Source organism: Macrobrachium rosenbergii, chromosome 13 (assembly GCF_040412425.1).
Source record: "Macrobrachium rosenbergii isolate ZJJX-2024 chromosome 13, ASM4041242v1, whole genome shotgun sequence".
Classification (NCBI taxonomy): domain Eukaryota; kingdom Metazoa; phylum Arthropoda; class Malacostraca; order Decapoda; family Palaemonidae; genus Macrobrachium; species Macrobrachium rosenbergii.
This window is the reverse complement of record NC_089753.1, coordinates 20,497,924-20,520,097: the sequence shown is the minus strand read 5'-3', so window position 1 is coordinate 20,520,097 and position 22,174 is coordinate 20,497,924. Positions and strand designations below refer to the sequence as shown.

Here is a 22,174-nt window from a genome sequence, read left to right as displayed (position 1 = left end):
ACTCTTTGTGCTCTAAACCACCTGAAAAGCAATTTACCGTATTCTGAATAAGAACTATCAATGGGTTTAGGTCCTTTTGCATGTTTCCCCACTCAAAAACCACCTTCTCACCTTGTGGTCCACAAGTTGTAGGAATAACCTAAGGGTGTGGTCCACTATCTTTAAAGTTACACATTTGCTAATGAACCAAATGTCAGAAATGTTCAAAGCACATGTTAAAACATATGAAAATAATTTTTTCAATCCTAAGCTAGGTCAGCCCCAGGGGTGTTAGGATAGGTCAAGTTAGGATGCATCCTTGCTGAAATATCTTTGATTTGCCTTTAAGCAGGCTGTAACCCATGGAAATAATGTGTGCAACTCTTATGTTCTTTTACTTTAACAAGAATGTAAAAAAAAAAAGTTTAAATCACAAGATAAGCAGTTGGAAAAATACACATTGCCTAGCCTGTTAATGGGCAAGAATCACAACCAGGTTGCTGGAACTTACCTAAGTTGGATCAACTACTGTGTGGTTGTATCCTAACCATGGTAGGATGCTAGGTCATAGCCTACCTGACCAGTACCCTGGATCCCCTTGCGTAACCAGCATAACAGATGCTGCTTATGATTTTGTCTGCATGAAACAAGTAGGCTTGAAGGAAGCTGACTCTTCACCTCTAAGAATACCAACTGGTTGTCACAAATTGTAATTTATCTGCTGAATATTTATATTTTATAATGTGTAAGCAGACTCTTGATGAGATTTTTCCACCTTTTTGTGACAGAGCATAGCTGGGGAAGCTCGATGTTGCATTGGTCAGACAAGTACATTCCATGCTTTGAAAGTCCTTGGTCTCATGGAACCTTGAGGAACACTGAAGATCAGCCTGTTTTCTACGTCTAAACAGGAAGCTCCCGGTGTACTGCTCCCCAGTTCAGATCCATGTGCATCTTTGGAAGATGCCATTTAGTGTCCACAGGATAATCAGAATGTCAGAGTCTTTTACCCTACTGGTTCTTCAGTTGCCACAATGCAAATGGTACCCAGATCTGTTAGCTCTTCTGGTAGAGGCACCAAGAGATATCCCCTGTAGCCCAATTGGTTTCATCAGTACAACATGCTAGAGAAACTCTCCAGTAATTTTTGGAGAAGCTTTTCTCATAGGTTGGCATGAGAGATTCTTCACTTTCTCCTGAGGTCCTCTACTGCCATTTTTCAAGGAAAGTAGGACATCTTTTATAACTGGTGTCATTGATGGGTTCTCTTTCATGGTGGAGCCACTATACCACAAATTGTGGACTTCTTCATCCACTTTGCAGAGACAAGCTCCTATCAGTCCTAGCGGTTAATGGCTGTTGCTCTACCTTGAGCTAGGTCTTCCAGCTGAAAGGCATGGACCTCTCAATTGCAGCGTATAATCCCCAAAAGAAGATTTCATTCTCAAGATTTGCCTGATAAGAGATTTGGGAGCTTTGTTATCCCCTTCCTCCAAGCTTTGCTAGAGGTAATCTGGACGAGATGCTTTGTGCCCCATATGAGCCTAAGACATTATGTGGACAGGACCCAATGGTGTAGGTCTAACTGTTGGCACCTGTTTGGAAGGACCTGACTTTTTGAGATGAACAGTAGGCTTATGAGTTGTCCAGTGAGGAAAAAAAAATCCAGCCTTGGCAAGAGCCCATCAAGTAAATGGTACTGCATTGACATATCCCAAGCATTCTGGAGGAACTTTTTTCTGTTGTCCTGGTAATGAGGGTGGTAATATGGAAGCACCAGGTCACTTTTACCTCCTCCTAAGGGGTATTGCCCAGAAGTCTGTGGACTTGTTATGGCTACCTCAGCTCTACATAGACAGAATATCCTTGCACCTAAGGTACAAGGGTAACACAAGGCTGGAGTTGAATGAGTGTGACTGACACCTCTCTTCCTTCTTCCTTTTTCTCAGAGCAAGTGTTAGTCTGGCCAAGTATGTGCTGGAATGGGTCATGATACAGACTTGTTGCACAAAAGCATTCCCTGTCTTAGAGTGGGTAGGTAGAGCATTATCATCTGGGTCTGTTACTGTGTACAGGTGTTGGCCATAACACATTGATATAGATGTTAACCAATCCCTCATTCTCCTTCTATAGGGAAAAAAGTTTTTTCCCCCTAGACTGGGTTTTCAGAGAAAACTCCCTCAGACGCAGGGCTTTATCATTCACCACCTCCTTACACTAGGTTGTATAAAATGGTAAAGGAATCTTTACTTTCCTGCTTGTTCCTCATGAATGATAAAGGAATCTTTTCTTTCCTGCTTATTCCTCATGACTATGGAAATATATCTCCAGATGGAGATGGAATACTGCCAGTCAGTTCAGAGAGACAATCCCCCCACCTAAGTAGTATGTGTCCTGTTTAAATTTGGGTGGCTTGTTTTCTTGTAAGAAAAATAGCGAATTCAGGGTAATTTATATTTTCCTTAAATATATGCATACTAGAGCCTTTTCATGTAATCTCACATCATAATTCCACTGCAGCCATCTCTACAAAGTATCTGTAGCCGAAGGAACAAAAGCAGAGTTAATAACAGGTGAGTAGATAGAACCATCCTTCACCTGCCTGCCACCAGTGAATTGCTGGGTTACCAAGCTTCAGTGTCCATTTCGAGCTCTAATTGGGAATACTCTTATTTAAAAGACTTGTTTCGTATAGGGAAAATGCGAGTTATTCTGAATTTGCTGTACAGTATTAAATCATTCACATCATTTTTCTATAATTTTTGTAATGGAAACTTGAATTTGCCAGGAAGTTTTAGGGACAATTGGTTTAAAGGTCTCCATAGCACCCATAGAGCTGCTGACAATGACACATTTCCAAACTTCTGTAGTGCAGATATAATTGTTATAGTCAAGAATCTTCTTTTATATTGAATAAGCTCAGGCAGTAATTAGGCCACTGGTTTTATGGCATTGCAACACATTATTCACTCAAGCAACTGCTGTTAATATCCCCTTTTCTATTCAGTAGGGGATTATTTGCATCTTTTAATAGCATACACTTGTAAAATGATGTTTAAAAATAGTTTTGGGATTTTGTATTGCTTTCACACAGGTAATTATGGTAATTTTTTTGCAAGGAATTTTAGTTGATTTTCGTAAAGAATTAGGAAGATCTAGTATTCTCATAAATATAAGAAGCTTTTTACAGTTTTTTTTTTGGGGGGGTATGACGAGAGAGAGAATTCAGTAGTATGACCTTATTTGACTTTAATTTTTCATTCTCTTTTATTTATACAGAAAATAGAAGATGACATGTTCAAATTTATGGAACAAGTGAGAGGTAAAGTAGCTTGTGGTCTGGTTGGAGGATCTGATTTGAAGAAGATTGCGGAACAGATGGGAGGCATGGAAGGTTAGTATTTAATTGTAAAAAAATTTTTCATTATAGAATGTCCCCTGGTAAAATTTCCCACATTATTAATAGAAGGTTGGTGTAATCAGTATAAAGATAAATGGTATCATATTAAGAAGAAAGTATTTACACTAATCAGGATTACAATATATTTTTAAAATACAAAGTATTACAGATTGATGATTATACATTTTGATTTTATTTCTTTATACAGCTCTTTGTCCTACATAATGGGAGTGTGATTAAAAATCTCACTTCTGTCAAGGTTTCAGTAGTCATTGTACTTCTAAGTTGACATGGAAATCATACCATTTAAACTGCTAAATATACTTAAAAGAAAAAAATAAATGATGGTTGCAAACGCTTCACTTCAATCCAGTCTGCTAAGGAGGTTAGTGCCTATAGTACACCACGCAAAGAGTGTATGCAGCGTCCCTTCAACCTGAAGATGCATCCACTTTTTTGCCATTTACTTTAACTCCATTTCTGCTTCCTTTCTTAAATCTTGCTGCCTAACCACTCCTACCCTTTCTTTTTATGCTTTTAAGCATTGAATGGCCAAAAGTGCTCCAGTGCTTGGGTTGACGGCTTAAGACTTTAAAAATGACTTCAGTTTAGTCTCTGAATCTTTAGTTACTTTATCATCTTTACATGGGAGTATTTTTTTTTTTTTTGTGGGGTTCATTATTTCTTTCCATGGAAAGAATTTAATCAAATGGAGCTTATCTGATCAGTGACACTATCCTTAACTCTGTATAGTTTGCCCAGACAAATGTCTAGAAAGCTATTGTGATGTCCCAGCTGTTGTTATTGGGAGCATCCATGGATAACAAGTTAAGGCTACTAGTACAGGAGGTAAGTATGTAATAGCATACAGTTTATGAAGTGTGGCTATCAAATTAGGAGGGTAGTTCCTTACTGGAATACTATTTAGATCCAGTTCCTCCTGCCTGTCACTCTGGCCTTTGATCTTGGGTGGATGACAAAGTCATTCAATGCTGAAAACTTTCAACTTTTTTGGGTCAAGAATTTGAATCCACCCACAGAGCTTTGTTGTCTTTTGGCAACATTTAATTTGGATATAGTTCCAGTTGTTAGTTGAGTTTCAGGAGAACATCTTGCTGCTCTCAGACGGATCTGTAGCATCCTTTTATGTCCATCCTTTCCACACTTACTCAGTAGTAGAGGTTGACAGTGCTTGGATAGCATGGTTTGGTAGCTTTTTTTTCCCATTTACTGTTAGGCTTTGGAATACCCTGTACTGCTTCCATTTTCCCAGACTTATACTGTCCTCTTCTAAGATGCGTCTGTTATTTTGTTGTGGCTACAACAATTTTTTTTTTTCCACTAGGGCTTTAAGTAGCTTGCCCTCCTGCTTCCCCTCTTCCTTACAAATGCTGTCAGTTTAGCACCTGAGCATATACTGAATTTGGGGTAATGGCTAATAAATGAAATGCACTATGGACAGCTAGTGTACAGTTTTAGAAATGGCAGAAGTCAAAACTAACTTGTGTTGCAATAAAGTCAAGCTTACAGGGATGAAGAGATATTTAGAAAAGTATTTAGACTAATAATAGTTTACAGTAGTTGACAAATGATAAAAAAAAAAAAGTGCTTTATGAAAGTGGTAATTCCTTACTTTGCAGGTGTGATGAAGTTCGATTATGTTTTTGCTGAAAATGGTTTGGTAGCATACAAGAATGGGGAGCTGATTGCTAAAGAGGTCAGTCAGTATTTTTCTGTTCACACACTCATCAATATATAATTGTAATTAGGCTACATGTTGAGTACTGCAGTATTTTTTCTTTTATCATGTGAGGCCCATCCAGTGACAGTATTCCTTTTTCTTTTACAGTCTATACAAAACTACATGGGAGAAGAAAAACTTCAAACTTTCATCAATTTCTCATTGCGTTACATGTCTAACCTTACTCTGCCAGTGAAGAGGGGTACATTCATTGAATTCCGTACTGGACTCATTAATGTTTGTCCAGTAGGTCGTAGTTGCTCCCAGGCAGAAAGAGACCAGTTTGGTGAATATGATGAGGTAAGGCCATATGCATTCATATTACTGAATAGGTTTTAAAGCTTTTGTATGAAACTGACTTATCTTTTGGCTTTTGAAAAACATAAGTTACATATACAGGTAGTGCTCGAGTTATGAAAATTTGCCTTACGATAATACAGTTTTGTGATGGGGTTAGCAGTTAATACCGATACGACAATATTTTTAGAAAATATTTTTAAATTTCGCGCAGGCGCAGGCAGCTGCGTACAATCAGGCAGCGAGAGAGACCAATTACAATAGACCAACTTCTTTTCCTCCATCTCTTTATTCCATCTTCTAGTTAAAAAAGTAAAAGAGAATGATAAAAGTATTGTTAGTAACGTTATACTCTCACATAAATGCGTACAGCCATAAACAACCAAACGAGAAACTGTTGCTTTGCTAATAACCGAATCTGATAACAACTGTTATGCTTGTATTTCAACCATTGTATGACATTAAACAATTACCGTAGTTATGTTACAAATGACGTTAAGTACAATAGGACTGATATAATTGTACATTGTACACTTATTCGCTTTGGAGAAAAGATCGACAAGGAAATATACTGCTAAATTTAAGCTGCAAGTTGTAGCTGAAGCTGAGAAAATGTTCAAGCTGCTAATGACTATAAATTATCGTGCATTGGCAACATGGATGAAACTAGACCGTAAACAAAATTGGGGAGAAATTATTTTAATCAAATCTACTGGGCATGAAAGAACACTTATTACTGCTGTTTTCACAATGATAAAAATAAAAATGTAAAGCTCGTATTATGATGAAATCAAGAGAAAATGGCAAACAGAATCTTGATTTTTTTACACAAAACAAACATGCCCTCAAATGGCCAGCCGCCAACGTCATCTATTAACGAAAAAAATAGCTAAATTAATTTCACAATGAGACCTATTTGTTGTATTTCTATTTAAAAACACTTCATATAACAAAAAATATCCTTGTCCCATATAATTAAAGTGTCTAGAGATTCATTTATACTAACTAGAAGCAAGAAAAGCTCTCTGAACCGAATTAAATACGGCGAAATAAACTTACCGCATAATCAGTTTCCAAACCAAAGCATTGATTGCTATGTCGCAACTTATAATACAAAAGCAGTATGAAAATGTATATACAATATTATTAGTTACAGTGTAGTGAAGCATAGTTTTTTAAAAGATCCATGGAAAAGCTGCACATTCGTTATGTTGATGCTTGTATAATACGATGTTAATGTGAATATAGAGTACAGTATAATGGAGGCTAGGCTACCGTATATGTATACGATACACCATAGTGAAGACTAAGCCTTGTTTGTTATTCAGTTTCTCTGTATACTGAGTTATCATAAGTCAGTCTGCATTGAACCTGCAGAATTAACTGACATTAATAATTACTATACCATATGTGTATAGAGTATACTGTGTAGTGTAGGCTAGGCTACCATATATGTATAGATGGTACTGATTACCCTAGTGTAGGCTAGGCTATATTCGAGATACAATTTTTTCAACAAACGATGGGTTTTTTGAAACCTAACCCCATCGTAAGTAGGGCAACACCTGTACTGTATAATAGAAATAGAATTCATTTTATGGATAAGGAAAATGTATTTTTTATCTTTTCAGGTACATAACATCAGAAAGAAATTTGTGTCTGAATTAGAGAAAGAATTTCCTGATGCTGGCCTGGTGTTTTCTATAGGTAAGGAATTATTGATATTTCTAGCATGTTTTTAATATTTGTTGGATACTTGTAGTCCTAATTCAGATTTATATTTCTCTTTGTAAAGAATATTTATTTTCATTATGGTAACTCATTCAGTTTCACACAGTAATTGGATTTACCATATCCAATAATAGGTGAGGGATAATCACTTTAAATCAGTGTTTTATATAAGTAACTTACCAAATAATTACATAGCTATAGTTTCTACTTTATGTGGCAGCTCAAAATTTGAAATTCGTGGTAGCGCTTTTTTGTTTTGGGTGTAGGTATACTGCCCTGCCCACTTTCGGGGAAGAATAGGTACAACGTAGCTAAAGAGCTCAATTTGGTTCTGCCGGCTAATGAGTGAACACCAGTTATTAGCAGCTCTTGATTCGTTTTTGCCGGATGGTCAGAGATTGTCTGTGGTGAAGTACTCTTTGCTTTTGGTAGCACAGCTATTTAGCTTAGCTAGAATTCTGGATTATATCTTCGATTGTGACTTGCCTAATTGGACTTTTGACCTATTATGTCTGACTCTAGTTTGTCTAGCGTTAGGTATTGCAGCAAAGGCTGTAAAACTAGACTCCTTCTGCAAAATATGACTGACATACAGTATGTAGTTCTTTCAGGGAGCAAAATTGCTCTCCTGAGCTTAATTTTGAAGAATGTATGGACTGGGATAAGGGGAAATGGAAGACTTTACAGACTCACTTGGACAAATTACAGCGTGATCATTTGAGAAAAGCTACAGCTAGGGCGGAAACAAAGGCTTCCGCTAGTACAGGTCATTCTCCAAGAGTTGATGTTGTTTTGCCTATCCCTTCAACACCTGTGACAGCTTTTTCTCCCATTTCCAGTCCTCCAGCTTTTCCTGTCACTCCATTACCTAGCTCTCATTCTGCTGAACCCAATGCCATTGCTAGCTTAGAAGCATGGGTAGATGAAAAATTTAATTTACTTGTTAATACTGTTTCCCAGATTGGGAATTCTGTGAAGGTCCTAATGAACAAATTTAAAAGTGTAGTGTCGAGTGCAGTGTCAGTGGAGGAGGCAGCTGTTCGTCCCATCGATGCTCCTAGACCAAGGTCCCTGCTAAACTCCCCTTGCTCACCTGCGAGGAAGCAAACTGGCAGTCCAAGGGAGGTCAGAGGGGTTTGCCCACGAGCAGTGGTCGCTTCATCCAAGCCTGTTGTCCACCAATCCCGGGCTGCGGAAGAACGCCATTGGAAAGGTGTTTGAATGGACATACATGCCCTATCATCAAGTGATTCGGACTCCCGCATCCAAGAAGCGCAGTGGCCATTTTTTGAAAGTTTCTAGGCCATTGAAAAGGCTAGGCGCTTCCTTGGAATCCGACTCGCCCCTGTCTCATAAGTGAGCTGTAGAGATAGAACTTAGCCCTCTCCCTTGTAGTTTTTGGGAGTCGCCAGTGAGAGATTCTCGCGCCCATTCAGTTGCAAAAGGGCTTTCTGACCCTGAAAGGGTGTGTGCCAGTCCAACTTGTCGGCTCAAAGGTCTGAGCGCCCAGTGTGATAATACGGTTGTGTGTAAGTGCCAACTTGGAGATCGTTCGGTGTTCGAGCTACCATCTCTAGAGCGCCCATTGTATGAGTGCACTTCATCCAAGCGCCCAGTGTATGAGAGTGCAATTACCACCTTCACAGTTCATGATTCCGAGTTGGAAGAGTCCTTGTATGGCCGCTCGGAGTTTTAACATCAAATCGCCGAGCGCCCATCCCTTGGGTGCCAAGTGTCCGTGAAGAATGCAGCCACTTCAAAGTAGTCAGTGTACATTCTGACAGCGAGTGTGCACCCAACGTCCGTGCATCCAGTCTCTGTGGACACTTCCCTCGAAGCCCACCATACTTCTAGCATCTTCATAACCCACAAGGAGAGATTCCAGTGCCTGATTCTTCAGGCACTGTTACTCAAGATGCTTCATTGGTGCGGCTTCAACTCCGGATTGATAAAGTTCTGAGCCTTCTTCAAAAGCCAACTCCGCTAGTGCAAGAGACCTTGGACCCCCAGGATCACCCGTTTCCTCCGTAGAGGAACCTGTGGAAGAGGAGCAATCTACATCTAATTGCTCAGCACTGCTCAGGTATTTCCTGATCTGTTACCCGTCGTTCTTTTCTCCAGCCGTCCCTTCATTGCTGGGTTCGGCCTTCTTGATGCGACAACCACCAGGTACTGCCAGACGTTCCACATATGGTTTTATCTTCATCTTCAAAGAAGCTTTCGCCTGCATGGACGCCTGGTTAGCAGGAAGAAATGTCGGGAAAGCGGTGTTCTGTTCACCTCCCTCTCAAATGATAAGGCAGAAGTGTCTGTCTTATGCAACTGGAGAAGCTCCGTCCTTGGGAGTTTCTGCTTCCTCTCAAGGGGACTTCTCCAGTATCATTGATGCTTCTCATCGTTCTGCTTTCTCATCGACCAAAGTTCTCTTCACCTCCTTGGAATTAGACCATTTGCTTAAGATATCTTCAAAGTCTTCGATGTCTTCAGTTTTCTGGATTGGATGGTGGGGGCTCTAGCTAAGAAAATAAAAGACTGTACGTCCCTTCAAGAGAACTTTGCATTGGACTGGCTGGGAGTGCTGGCATGCACTGATAGAGCCATAAGAGATGGAGCACTAGAGTTGGTGACCATCTTCACAACAGGAGTCCTTAAAAAACGAGACTTCTAGTGCTCGTTAATGGCAAAGGGAGTCACCCTGTTGCAACGTTCTTCACTTCTTTTTGCCCCCCTGGACAAAAATAGTCTGTTCCCGCAGGACACCCTGGAATGGGTTTCAGTAGAACTACAGAAGAAATCGACTCAGGACCTCCTCACTCAATCCACCAAAACAAAGTTCCCCGCACGAGCCACTGCTTCTAACACAGCTACTAGAACATCGTCGCCCTTGCAGCAACAGCCCTTTCGAAGTTCTAGAGGTCGCTTCCAGTCCCGACCTAGAGGCAACCTCCGAACTTCCTGACCAACCAAGAAGCCTGTTAACAAGCCAGCACCTCGAAAGTGAGTCGTCCGTCCTCCGTGTTCCAGTGGGAGCAAGACTTTCCCATTTCTGAACAGAATGAAAAAAGAAGAATGTGGATCCATTGGTGTTGAAGGTACTGAAAGAGAGCTATGCAATTCCTTTCAGGGAGAAACCTCCCTTGGTAACCTCTCCCATCAGCTTAACAGCCTACTCGGTAGGCTCAGAGAGGTTTTCAGCCCTATGTCGGGGAGTGTCAGCCGTATTAGAAAAGAAAGCCGTGGAAGTAGTCGAGGATGTAAACATGGAGGGGTTTTACAACTGCCTCTTCGTGGTTCCCAAGTCATCAGGAGGATGAAGACCTGTCCTGGACGTCAGTGCCCTGGACCTCTTCGTTCAAACAACAAAATTCAAAATGGAGACGAGTCGGAATTGTTGGCTATCCGTCAGGGAGACTGGATGGTTACGATCGACTTGCAAGATGCATACTTCCACGTTCCAGTTCACCCAGATTCCAGGAAGTATCAGGGATTCGTGTTCCAGGACAGAGTCTTCCAGTTTCAGGCACTTTACTTTGAACTCACCTTGGCCCCTCAAGTTTTTACCCGGGTACTCGCTCCCCTAGCGAAATGGTTACATCTCATGGGGATAAACATCTCTCTGTACCTGGACGATTGGCTCCTACGCTCCCCTCGAGATTTCAGTGCATGGAGGACCTGCAGAAAACTCTTTGTCTCACTCAAGAATTAGGCCTTTTAATAAACTTCAAGAAGTCGCAGCTAGTCCCGACTCAGTCTATTCTATATTTGGGGATGGTGATAGACTCTCTGAGTTTTTGGGTTTTTCCTTCCCAACAAAGGATCCTAAATTGTCGCAGAAAAGTCCAAGACTTCGTTATTCGCCCCTCCTGCTCAGCCAATGCTTGGATAAGTCTTGTGGGAAACCTCTCTTCCATAGAGAATTTTGTTCCACTAGGCAGGCTACACATAAGAGTACTGCAATTTTACCTCAAGGCAAATTGGCAAAGGAAGTCGTTCCCGGATCCGTTTGTTTTCAACATCACTCCCCAGATAAAAGAGGACCTTCGGTGGTGGCTGGCGGAAGACAGATATGCTTCGGGTCTGGGTTGGGGAGCCCTTCTCAACTATATGGAGGTTTCAGGAACTTGGTCTCCTATCGAAAGAAACCTCCACATCAATGTAAAGGAATTAAAAGCGATTCGTCTTGCACTTCAGCATTTTGCAACGCAAACCTTCAACAAGACAGTAGTGGTCCATTCAGACAGCATGACCGCCCTGGCTTATACCAAATATCAAGGAGAGACTCATTCTTTTATGCTTTACCAAGCGACAAAGGATTTTCTTCTGTGGGCAAGGAGCAAAGAGACCCAATTAGTGACCCGCTTCATTCAGGGGAGGATGAACGTCCTTGCAGATGAATTGAGTCGTGGCAAATAGGTTCTACCGACAGAGTGGACACTCAATCCACAGGTGTGCACTGACCTGTGGAAGCTGTGGGGAAAGCAGTTGATAGACCTGTTCGTGACGTCAAGGAACCATTGTCTTCCGTTGTATTGTTCCCAGCTCCGGATCTGCAAGCATGGGCGACAAATGCCATGCTGCGGGACTGGTTGAACCTCGACCTTTACGCCTTCCCTCTCTTCAGCATGGTGAGGGAAGTGTTGAAAAAGTTCAGTGCACTCAACAACATGTCAATGACCTTAGTCGCTCCCTTTTGGCCACACAAGGAATGGTTCCCCGATCTGCTAGGCCTTTTGACCGACTTCCCAAGGCTACTTCCGCAGAAGAGAAATCTTCTCAAACAGCCGCACTTTCTCCAATTACATCATGGGTGAGGGAGCTTGTCAGAGCAAAAGGGTTTTCAAGGAAGGCTGCATAGGCTATTGCTAAGTGTAGGTGACAATCTTCTTCTGCAGTCTACCAAGCCAAGTGGGCAGTATTTAGGAAGTGGTGCTGGGAGTGAAATATCTCCTCAAACGTCTGTAGCCCAAATCGCAGATTTTCTATTACATCTTAGAACTCTGAAAGGACTTGCAACATCTACCATCAAGGGTTACAGAGCGCTGTTGAGTTCATTATTTAAACATAAAGGAGTAGACTATCCTCAAACAAGACATCAACGATTTAATAAAACATTTTAAGACTAGTAAGCAAGCAAAGCCCTCGGGAGTCGCTTCGAACTTGGACGTGGTCCTTAAATGGCTTTCAGGACTGCTGTTTGAGCCTTTGGATTCATCGTTGCTTCGGAATCTGACTAAGAAGACCTTATTTTTGATGGCACAGCTACAGCCAAGAATGCCAGTGAGCTTCATGCCATTGATAAAAGGGTAGGTTTCTCACAAGGCAATGCTATATACTCACTGAATTTGGATTTTTTGGCCAAGAATGAGGACCCGACTAACCCTTGGCCCCGCTCCTTTTCAACCGAGAGCCTGTCTGAAGTACTCGGCCCTTCCGAACAAGAGAAAGTCCTCTGTCCTGTAAGAGCCTTGAGAGTATACCTTGAAAGAACCAAAAACCTTAGAGGTTTGGCCTCGAATCTTCAGTGTTCTGTGAAAACCCCAGCCGTCCTAAATCCAAGAATGCATTATCATTCTTTTTAAGATCCATGATTTCAGAAGCACATTCAGGAGTTCAAGATAATTTACTGCCCTTATGTAAAGTAAAGGCTCATGAAATAAGAGCCGTGGCAATTTCTTTGGCTTTCAGACACAATCTGTCTCTCTCTTCAATTTTGCAAGCAACATTTTAGAGGTGCAAGTCAGTGTTTGCCATGTTTTACTTACAGGACATTGCAACAGTGTACGAAAAATGCAGTACTTTAGGTCTGTTCTTTGAAGCTAGCGTGGTATCGGGGGATGAAGGATAAGAGGAATGCCTTCTTTTTTCCTCTATCCACTCTGCTTGAATAAGGATAGTTGCACTTCTTGGGAAGTCTGGTGAACACTGAGTCGTGAGTGTCACCAATCTGTATTTTATGGTTTTGGTTAAAATTTTCATGGTGTAGATTGGTTTTATCTGGTCTTTGTTGTTCTATTGTAGTATGCCCAGTGCAAGGGCATATCCACATGTTATGTATTTGAACCTTTTGGATTGTAAGCTTTGGCAACCTGCGATTAACCTCCTACGTTGCAAAGCACCCACTCAAGTAGAGGCGACCCTTCGCTCTACAACCACGCCACTACAGGTCGAGAGGAGCTACGACCAGAGGCAGTACCCGTCTGCCATTGCTCCCTCACCAGGTAAGGTTACAACAAGCATTTCAAGATGCTAGCTAACTTTCTATTCCAAATTCTTCCCCATATCAGAGTTTTTTGGGTAGTATATGTCCATTCATCCCACCTCCAATCAGTGTGGGATTCAGCTATGTAATTAAATGGTAGGTTACTTATATAAAAATGACATTTTTGTAACAAAATAAAGTTTTATATATACTTACCAAATAATTACATGATTGGAGCCCTCCCTCCTCCTCCTCTCTCATGGACATAGAGCATCAAGGAATTGAGCTCTTTAGCTATGTTGTACCTATTCTTCCCCGAAAGTGGGCGGGGCAGTATACCTACACCCAAAACAAAATTGTGCTGCCGTGAATTTGGAATTTTCAGCTGCCGCGCAAAGTAGAAACTATAGCTATGTAATTATTTGGTAAGTATATATGAAACTTCACTTTATTATAAAAATGTCATATTGCAGTATAACTGAGGCAAAACATGTTTTGTTAAAGAACAAAATTATTTGAGTAAAATAATTAACTCCTTTGTGCTGCAAATGATGTCTAGCATTGGTGAGATATGTTGTTACTCTACTCTGTTACTTAAATGTGGGGTCTTAAATATCATTCTGCATAACCATTTGACAATCGCAATAATCAACAAGCTGCCAGTTCCTTTATTCAAGAAATATATAGACATCACTGTTAATACTGTATTTACTTTGAATAGCAAAACTTTTTATGTGGGATGAACCTTACTTACTGTTGAATTAGCTTATATCTCCTGTGCCAATAGGCAAGTCAGCATTCAAACAAAAAGAAGATTGCTTGGCTGACACAGAAGACTTTCTAGTTCACCTGTCTATCCACCAGGTGTGTTCGAATGTTTTATGCTCTAGTCAGAATTCTCCTTGCTGCCATTGCGTACAGGCGTTTGTTGGTATTATGTGATGTTTGGCTGTTTTGCACCTGTTTATGGTATTGCAATTTCATTTTCCTAGGATGCCTTCCACCAGAAGCAAAACCAATATGTAGGAGTGATTTTTGTGTAAGCAGTATGGTGAAATTTGAAGTAGGTCAACATTCAGTTTGTACTGGTTGCAGGGGTACAGAGAGTGATCTCGAAACTAAATGTGAGGAATGTAGGGATTGGTCTGAGGATTTTATGCTTAAATATGTCAGATATAGGAAAAGAAGGGAAGCTGATAGATTATGAAAGCAAGTAGGTTAGGACTTAAACCTGTCAGTTCTTCCCTACCTAGTGTCCCTTCATCTGTAGCTATCCCTACTCAGGCTATGTATTTTGATAGTGCTAGTATTGAGACTTCCTTTGTAGCTCTGCTTCTGCTCCCCTTTCAGCTCAGGAAAAGCGTATTGAGAAGTTAGAACAAGACGTTAACCTTATTTTAAGTTCTATTACAAGTTCAACTGAGTTCGTGAGTCCGAATCCCCCCATAGTGTGGGTTCTTTTTCATGTTTCCCTGCTAGAAGTAAGGTGTTGGTGCCCAAGCCTTGGACTACTCTGCGATAGTGGTACTTTATGAAAGAGTTGGCTACCAGGGAACAGGTCCGGTTCTCGGGGCAGTGGGGTTCTTTGATCTCTAATACCTACTTCTCCTTTTTCTTGGTCTAAATCTCGTTTAACACGTTTGCAAGGACCGCTTTGGTAAATGTAAACCATCACATAATATTTTGACCTTGCCTTCTTCAATGGATAGTATTGAAAGTGTTTACTCATTTAGGAGTACGAAGTTAGATCTAGACATTGTTAGTGATAATATGCCTGTAGTGAGTTGTCAAAACTTGTTTATGTTGACTCAGTCTACATATTGTTACTCCTATTTCATCTCTTGCTATTTTTCAGTCTGTCTTCCTCAACTATTCCTTTAACTGCTCCTGTTCTCTCTTTACATTCTGTTTCTTCAGCTTTTGGTGAATTATCTTCCTTTGGCTTTGTTCATGTTTCTTCTTCTCATCAGACTATGGTTTCCAAGCTAGAAGCTATTCTGGCTGGCTTTTGTGATAATGGCCTGTCAGTTGGGACATTCTACAACCCATTAAGTCACATTTGAAGGAGGTGGGTGGATTAGGTGTAGCCCCTTCTTCTCCCTCCCCTCCCCTACCTTCCCCGTTTTCTTTGACGACTGGTAGCGCTGCTTGTGCCTTGTCTTTGGCTTTGCCTTCTTGTGTTGCCTCGGGGGAACAGCGGCAGGCTAATGTTCCCTTAATTTCCTCTTCCTTTGGATCAGATTTGCATGGCAAAGAGTCAGTTCCTGTTGCCACGTCTCCTCAGTTAGCAGAAGATCTTGATTCGGAAGAATCTCCATCGGTCTTTCAGCATTTGATGGAGTGTTGCACAGCTCTTTATCCTCATTTGGTAGAGGACAAAGGTTCTGTAGAGACTAGGTCTCCCTTATCATCTAGTATCTCGGCTCTGGTCAAGTCTTTAAAAAAGCCCAAGCTTTCTCCTTCAGTTAGGGTGCGTTTTGATGAATTTCTCATATTTTGGCGCACAAAGTTTCATGTAAGGCAATTAGCTCTTGTCTTTCTGGGTTTTTGAAGCACACAGAGCTGCTATTTATGACACAGGCACACTGCCGGCGCTTAAACCTTTCTCGGTCATTGACTCGGATTTCTTTGCTTGTCTGAATCCGATGAAGAGACTGGCTCTTGAGACAGGTAAGGTTGTTTGGTCTACTGTAGAAGCGGAGGCTTTGTCCAGGTCTGTATTCAGAATTATAGAAGTCTTGTCTTTTGCTGAGCTTTTACTTTGTACTATTGCCGCCTCTCTGTGCCAACTTGAGGATTTTTTTGGCGTCGGCAGGTTTCAAAGCTTGGGAGGAGTCATTAGATTTTTGTCTTCCCTGGACAAGGCTATTTCAGACGCAGCAGGCAAGTTTTCATTGGCTTTCTCCAACTCCCTCTTGAAAAACAGAGAATAATTGTGCTCATTCCTTTCGTTAAAGGTCTCTCCTACTCAAAAACTAGCAGCAGTTTTAGTTTCTCCTTTAGATCGTCTTCTTAACCCCACCCTATTTAAGGCACTTAAGGGAGGATATTGCAGTACAAGAAAATAGAGGGTTGATCAAACAGTCTGTTAATTCAAGCATGAAGAGGCATACTCCTTCCCTTGCTTCTGGCCCTCCAGCCAAATTTCGTGCCTCCTCGTCTCAGAAAGCATCTTCAGCTACTGAGACATTTCGTAGACCCACTTCAGGCTTTAAAAAAAGCAAATCTTCGAAGGCTTTTAGAAAGAAAAAGTAATTGGGTCCTCAGGTTTTCACGAGAATTTTAGCCCCCTAGGAGGTTGGTGTCACCTCTTTGGAATAAGGATTCTGCTCTATTTAGACGAATGGCTGGTGTTGGCCAAGTCTTTGGATGGAATTTTGAGGGCCAAGGCTATGTTGTTTTGCCTTGCTCTTTCTCTGGGCATAGTGATCAGTTTTCAGAAGTCTGCACTGACTCCAACTCATCCCATTCTCTATCTGGGGATGAGAATAGATTCTCACAATTTTCAGGTTTTTCCTTCAGAGAAACGAATAGACAATTTATCCTCTCTTGGAAGATTTCAGCCTTTAAGGAGGCTTCCAGCTTTGGCTGTCTCTGCTGGGACACATGGCATCTTTGGAGAAATTTGTCAGGTCGGCAGACTCAGGATGCAGCCAGTTCAGTTTTATTTGAGAAAGATTTGGGACAGGAAGTCTCAACCAGACTCCCTTTTAGTCTTGGTCCCTGTTAGTCTTCAAGAGACGTCATGGTGGAGGGATCATCAAAGACTGGAGAAAGGGTTATCCCTAAAGGTGTTGAGCCTATACCTCACCTTGTTTTCACACGCTTCTCTGACAGGCTGAGGAGGATGCCTGGGAAGCCAACAGCTGTCCAGACAGTGGTCTCCACATAAGGATTTGCACATCAACAATCTAGAAATGTTGGTTGTATGGAAGGTACTCCCTTGGTGCGATCACCTAGCAAGAGAGGAAAGGTCTAGCAGTCTTTTCAGACAATATCACGTCTTTGGCATACATCAGGAACCAGGAGGGAACGAAATCGAAGTCAATGTTTTGGTTAGCGGAGAGGTTGCTTCTTTGGGCCGAAGCCAGGAGCATAGTGTTGGTCCCACACTTCATTTCAGGTAAGACAATGTGTTGGCGGATCAGTTGAGCGGGAAGGGACAAGTCCTTCACACAGAATGGTCACAGAGGGATTTGCAGCACCCGTACCTCTTTAGACAGCATTATCAAATTCTTACATTCTCTTAGATATAGTAAGAATCTTTCGGTAGCTGCTTTCTTCAGTTCTATGGCACATATAACTGGAAATTTCTAACGATCCAGATCTTAAAGAGGTGTTAAGATTGTTTGAGATTGGAAACTCTAGACTGCAATATCAGTCTCTTTCATGGAACTTGGATGTAGTCTTGAAGTTTTTATCCGCATCTCCATTTAAGTCTGTGGAATCTGCTTCATTGAAGTTTTTGACCATGAAAACTCTTTGTTTGGTAACACAGCAAAAAGAGTGAGCAAGTTACAAGCATTCTCCTACAAGGTAGATTTCTGTAAAGGAGATGCCATTTTATCATTTCTGCCTTTGTTCAGGGCAAAGAATGATGTTAGGGCTAAGCTTCTGCCAAGAATGGTAGAGATTTCTAATTTAACCTCTTTGTTGGGTATGAAGAAGAGGCTCTACTCTGTCCTGTGGGGGCTATTAAAACCTATTTAGATAGGTTTAAAGGCTCTTAAGAGGCAAAGTTAATAATTTGTTTTGTGGGGTTAGGAAGCCTAACACTCCATTATCTAAGAGTGCAATATCCTTTTTTATTAAACATTTGATAAAAATATTTCATGAAGAGTTATCTCCAAATCTTTTACTTTATTGAAGGTAAACACAGTATTCATAGTGTGAGAGCAGTTGCTACATCTTTTAGTTTTTTGAAAAATATCTCACTTGAGGATGTAATTAATGTAGCACAGTGGAAGTGCAGTTCAGTTTTTACTGCTCATTATCTTAAAGATGTAAAAATCACATTTGAAAACTGTAAAGCCCTTAGCCTGCTAGTAGTAACGGTCAAAGTCTTTTCCTGAACCGAAGAAAAGAGCTACCTTTTAGGTTCTTTATTTTATCCCAGTTTTGGTTTGTGGGGATCATGAAGGTACTTTTGTTGTACAGGAGCATACCTTTGTATCTTAGGTATTTCTTGTTTATTGACTGTCGTTTGGTTTTGGGGCTTTTGGACCCAGGCACAGGGGTCCAATCACACCTCTTCTTCCATGCTGGCTGAAGAAGAGCGGTTTTCTCTGTAAGGCTACTCTTAGCTGCACACACATGAGTACCTTGCACCCTGAATGGAGTCCACCTTCTGGTGGCAGTATTACCCAGAGAGGATTCCAGATCAGGTAAGAATGTTTTTGGTTTTATGCAAGAAGCTCTTAGCTCGCTTGGCTGAGCGGAATTTTATCTAGCTATACTACCCACTGTCCTTTTCTCAATGTAGGAATCAGCTAATTTAGCAGTAGGCAAGGTTCATCTCAAATAATATAAATATTCATAATAAAATTTCTTATTTGGATACTTACCTACTGTTAAATTGACATCCTGCCCAACCTCCCCACATCTTAGTGGGATGTCAAGGAGAATTCTGACAAGCAATCTTCTTTTTGTTTGAATGCCAACTCGCCTATCAGTGCAGGAGATATAAGCCAATTTAACAATAGATAAGTATTCAAATGAGAAATTTTATTATGAAAATTTTATATTTTCTCTATTGGAAGAATACATAGTTCAAGTGTTATAATGCTAAAAAGAAATTTTAGGCAGAATTAATGTTGAGAATTGGGGAGAAAGGTTTATGTTAAAAACCTGTGTCCCCATCATGGAGAATCTCCTGAATGGTCTTTTACCAGAATGCTGCAAGTTTGATGTCAGAGCATGGTCCTAAGGGGCACTTCATAATTAGAAGAATGTTTCTGTTATTATGGTAACACCTTCTATGTAGGAGTATTCCTCAACAGCAAGCTGAATTGGTCATTGAAATTTGCAACTGGTGGTATTTGGGTGATTAGGAAAAACCTCACTCACCTGCCACCTTCAAGTATTTTTTCTTCCGCTGTTGTTGTATAGTCATCTAGCTGGGTTCTGCTTGACAGTTTGTTGAAGATGTTGTTCTTTTTCATATGTTTGGTGTTGTGTTTGCTCTCTGATGGGAAAAAAGAAAAGTGAGCAAACCCGTGAAGTACATGGGTGAGTATGTGTGTTGCACTTTATGCATTCTGTGATTGTGGATCTATATCAATTATGTTGTTTCTGTAGGAGTAGGACCTGCTGTCCTGATCTTTCCTGTGAGGAATTTTGGAGCTAGTTCACTTTGTAGTGGAAAATGTTTGAGAGGAAGAGGAAGGCTAAAAAGCTTTTGCCAGTGTCAGGAGGGCATATTCTACTCCCCCTTTGACAACACCAAAGCTTTTTGGTTTCTTCATTTTCGACACCCCATACCTCTCCCTGCATACTGAGGGTTGTTTTCATGGGAAGCTGGGTGAACAGCCTGAACTCTCATTTAGTTTGCTCCCCCCCCCCGGTAGGAGTAAGTTGAAGAAGTAAAGGCACGTTCCTTCTTCCTTCTTGTCCTCCTCCTCATCTTTAGTACCTTGCTCATGCAGGGCGAGGTCCTCTCTCAAGAGGTATTCTAGGCTTGGTGATGATATTCACATACCTTTGTCTCGAATGCCTGTCATGTCATTGAGCAGTGTGGCAGAGATATGGACGTAAGTTCAGGGCAGTATGCGTTCTTTGGGACTGTTACAGACTTTCCTTTCAGAAACTGATCCCCCCCCCCATCTTATTTTCCATTATCATTTCTGGTGTATCCCTCCAGGATCTAAAAGCTCTGGCCCTATTGGCAGAGGTCAGAGGGATGTTGGAGAGGAATGTGCTGTAAGTCAAAGACAGCCACTCTTCAGGCTTTTACACTTGTTTCTTCCTGGCTGAGAAGGTGACTGACGGCTGGAGACAGGTCATTTCTTTCCATCAATTGAGTTTCATGCTGTCACTGAATCTGAAAGGTAGTACTTTCAGGTGTCTGACCATCACTCCTCCAGGTAGTACCTTTGATTTGTCAGTAACAAAACTCTACCAGTACAAACATTGTGCTTCGAATGGTTGACAGCTCCCCAGGTGTGCTTCAAATGGTTGACAGCTCCCCAGGTTGTCATATGAGTGTTCACCTTTTGTGTTGGCTTGGGCCTATTTTTAGGTTATGTGCTTCTTGTGTTACGTGGTTGATTTGCTAGTTCTGGTGTTCTCAGTGGTGCATTTTCTCCGCAACAGAGACAGCCTCGACATTTTGTCATGATATGGGGATCATAATGAACAGGGAGAAGTTAGAGCTCATGGCCAAGCAGCAGGCAAAGTACTGGGTGTACTTACAGGCAAGGCAGTAGCAAGCTCAGGGAAGTTCTTGTTAAGACAGGAACAACTATCATGGCTTTGGCAGGTAGTCCACTGTCAATTGTCATCTTTAGAGCAGCTTGTTCAGCACAGGTGACTTCACTTGTGCTCGCTTCAGTGACAATTGAAGCAGTATTGGTCAACGTCAGGCAACCCTCCATTCCAGCTAATGCCCTTGAGCCAAGAGGTATGGGAGGACCTTGCTTGGTGGCTGGATGACTGGAACCTTCTGATGGGCGTTCCCTTGAACTCTGCACCTCCAGGATGCTTCTATACTCAAGAGATACATCAAAGGAGGGGTGACATTCATACCTGAGTGGTTTGGAAGTATGCCTTAAGTGTGTGGATAGAGGACAAACCTTATCTGAACACCAGCATTTGGAAATGTTAATGGTGCTGCCAGCCATTCAAGTATTCCAACATTGTTTATTAGGCCACTTCATAGTGTTGATGAGGACAACATGACCAAAGCAGATGCACGAGCGGGTAGTTTGCCATTCTTGCAAGCCATCAGCCAAGTACATTTCTGGCAGGAGGAATGTTTTGGCAGACCAACTCGGCCACCAGAGGCAATTAGTAGGGTCAGAGTGGTCCTTATACCCTCACATATCAAAGGGCTGTTCAGGCTCTTAAGGATCATTGGTGATTGACCTGTTCATCATGAAGCTAAACAGGAAACTCTGGCATGCTCCCAGGTGCCAGATCCTTCAGTGGCCTTGGAAGTACCTTGTAACACCATTGGGACAATCTGGACATCTGATCCACCAAGTGATCAACTGAGTGTTGATCCCCCAATACCTCAGAATGACCCTGCTGGCTTCTCATTTGCTCCATACCAAGTGGTTCCCAATCTGTTGGCTCTCTTGGTAAAGGCACTCAAAAAGTCACCACCAATTGCAATACTACTGGGTATTGTGGCTTGCTGCATGCGCTGGATCAAGTAGACACATGGTGCATTCCTGATTTACCCAAGATACCCATTGTGCATGTACACAATAACATGCGTGAGTGTTCATTATTCTTTACTAGTATGTTCTCAGCTGATCATGCAAAAGTCTGTAGGAATGTGGACTACAGTTCCAAGTAGTTTTGAGTTGTTCAGCTCAGAATTCAGTGATCACTACTGCCAGGTTCAGTTGTTTGATTCCACAGTTCCAAGAGCGCTCACCAAGCAGACTGGTGTGTCACCCTCTCTTTCAGGAGAGGATTCAGCTAATACTTTAGGGAATCAAATCTGTTAGGACCTGAGATTCCTTCTCCTTCAGAACCTCTCCATGCAGAGTTGGAAGTTTTCTCAAGAAATCGGAATGCTCATTTGTGAGCTTCATGATCTTGGGGAAGTAACCACTGTTCCTTTGTCAAACCCATCTTGTTGATAGAGCATACCTAGGGTACA

General features: G+C 41.5%; 1 protein-coding gene across 2 annotated transcripts in view; it reads left to right on the top strand.

Moving 5' to 3' along the window:
• Positions 1-22,174, top strand: part of Pmm2 (phosphomannomutase) — a 32,581-nt gene that overhangs the window by 1,383 nt on the left and 9,024 nt on the right. For both annotated transcript variants that reach the window (XM_067114439.1, XM_067114438.1), the window contains exons 2-5: positions 3,259-3,373; positions 5,020-5,096; positions 5,229-5,420; positions 7,049-7,124. In XM_067114439.1, coding sequence (XP_066970540.1) covers positions 3,259-3,373; positions 5,020-5,096; positions 5,229-5,420; positions 7,049-7,124 — 460 coding nt within the window. The remainder of the gene's footprint in view (positions 1-3,258; positions 3,374-5,019; positions 5,097-5,228; positions 5,421-7,048; positions 7,125-22,174) is intronic.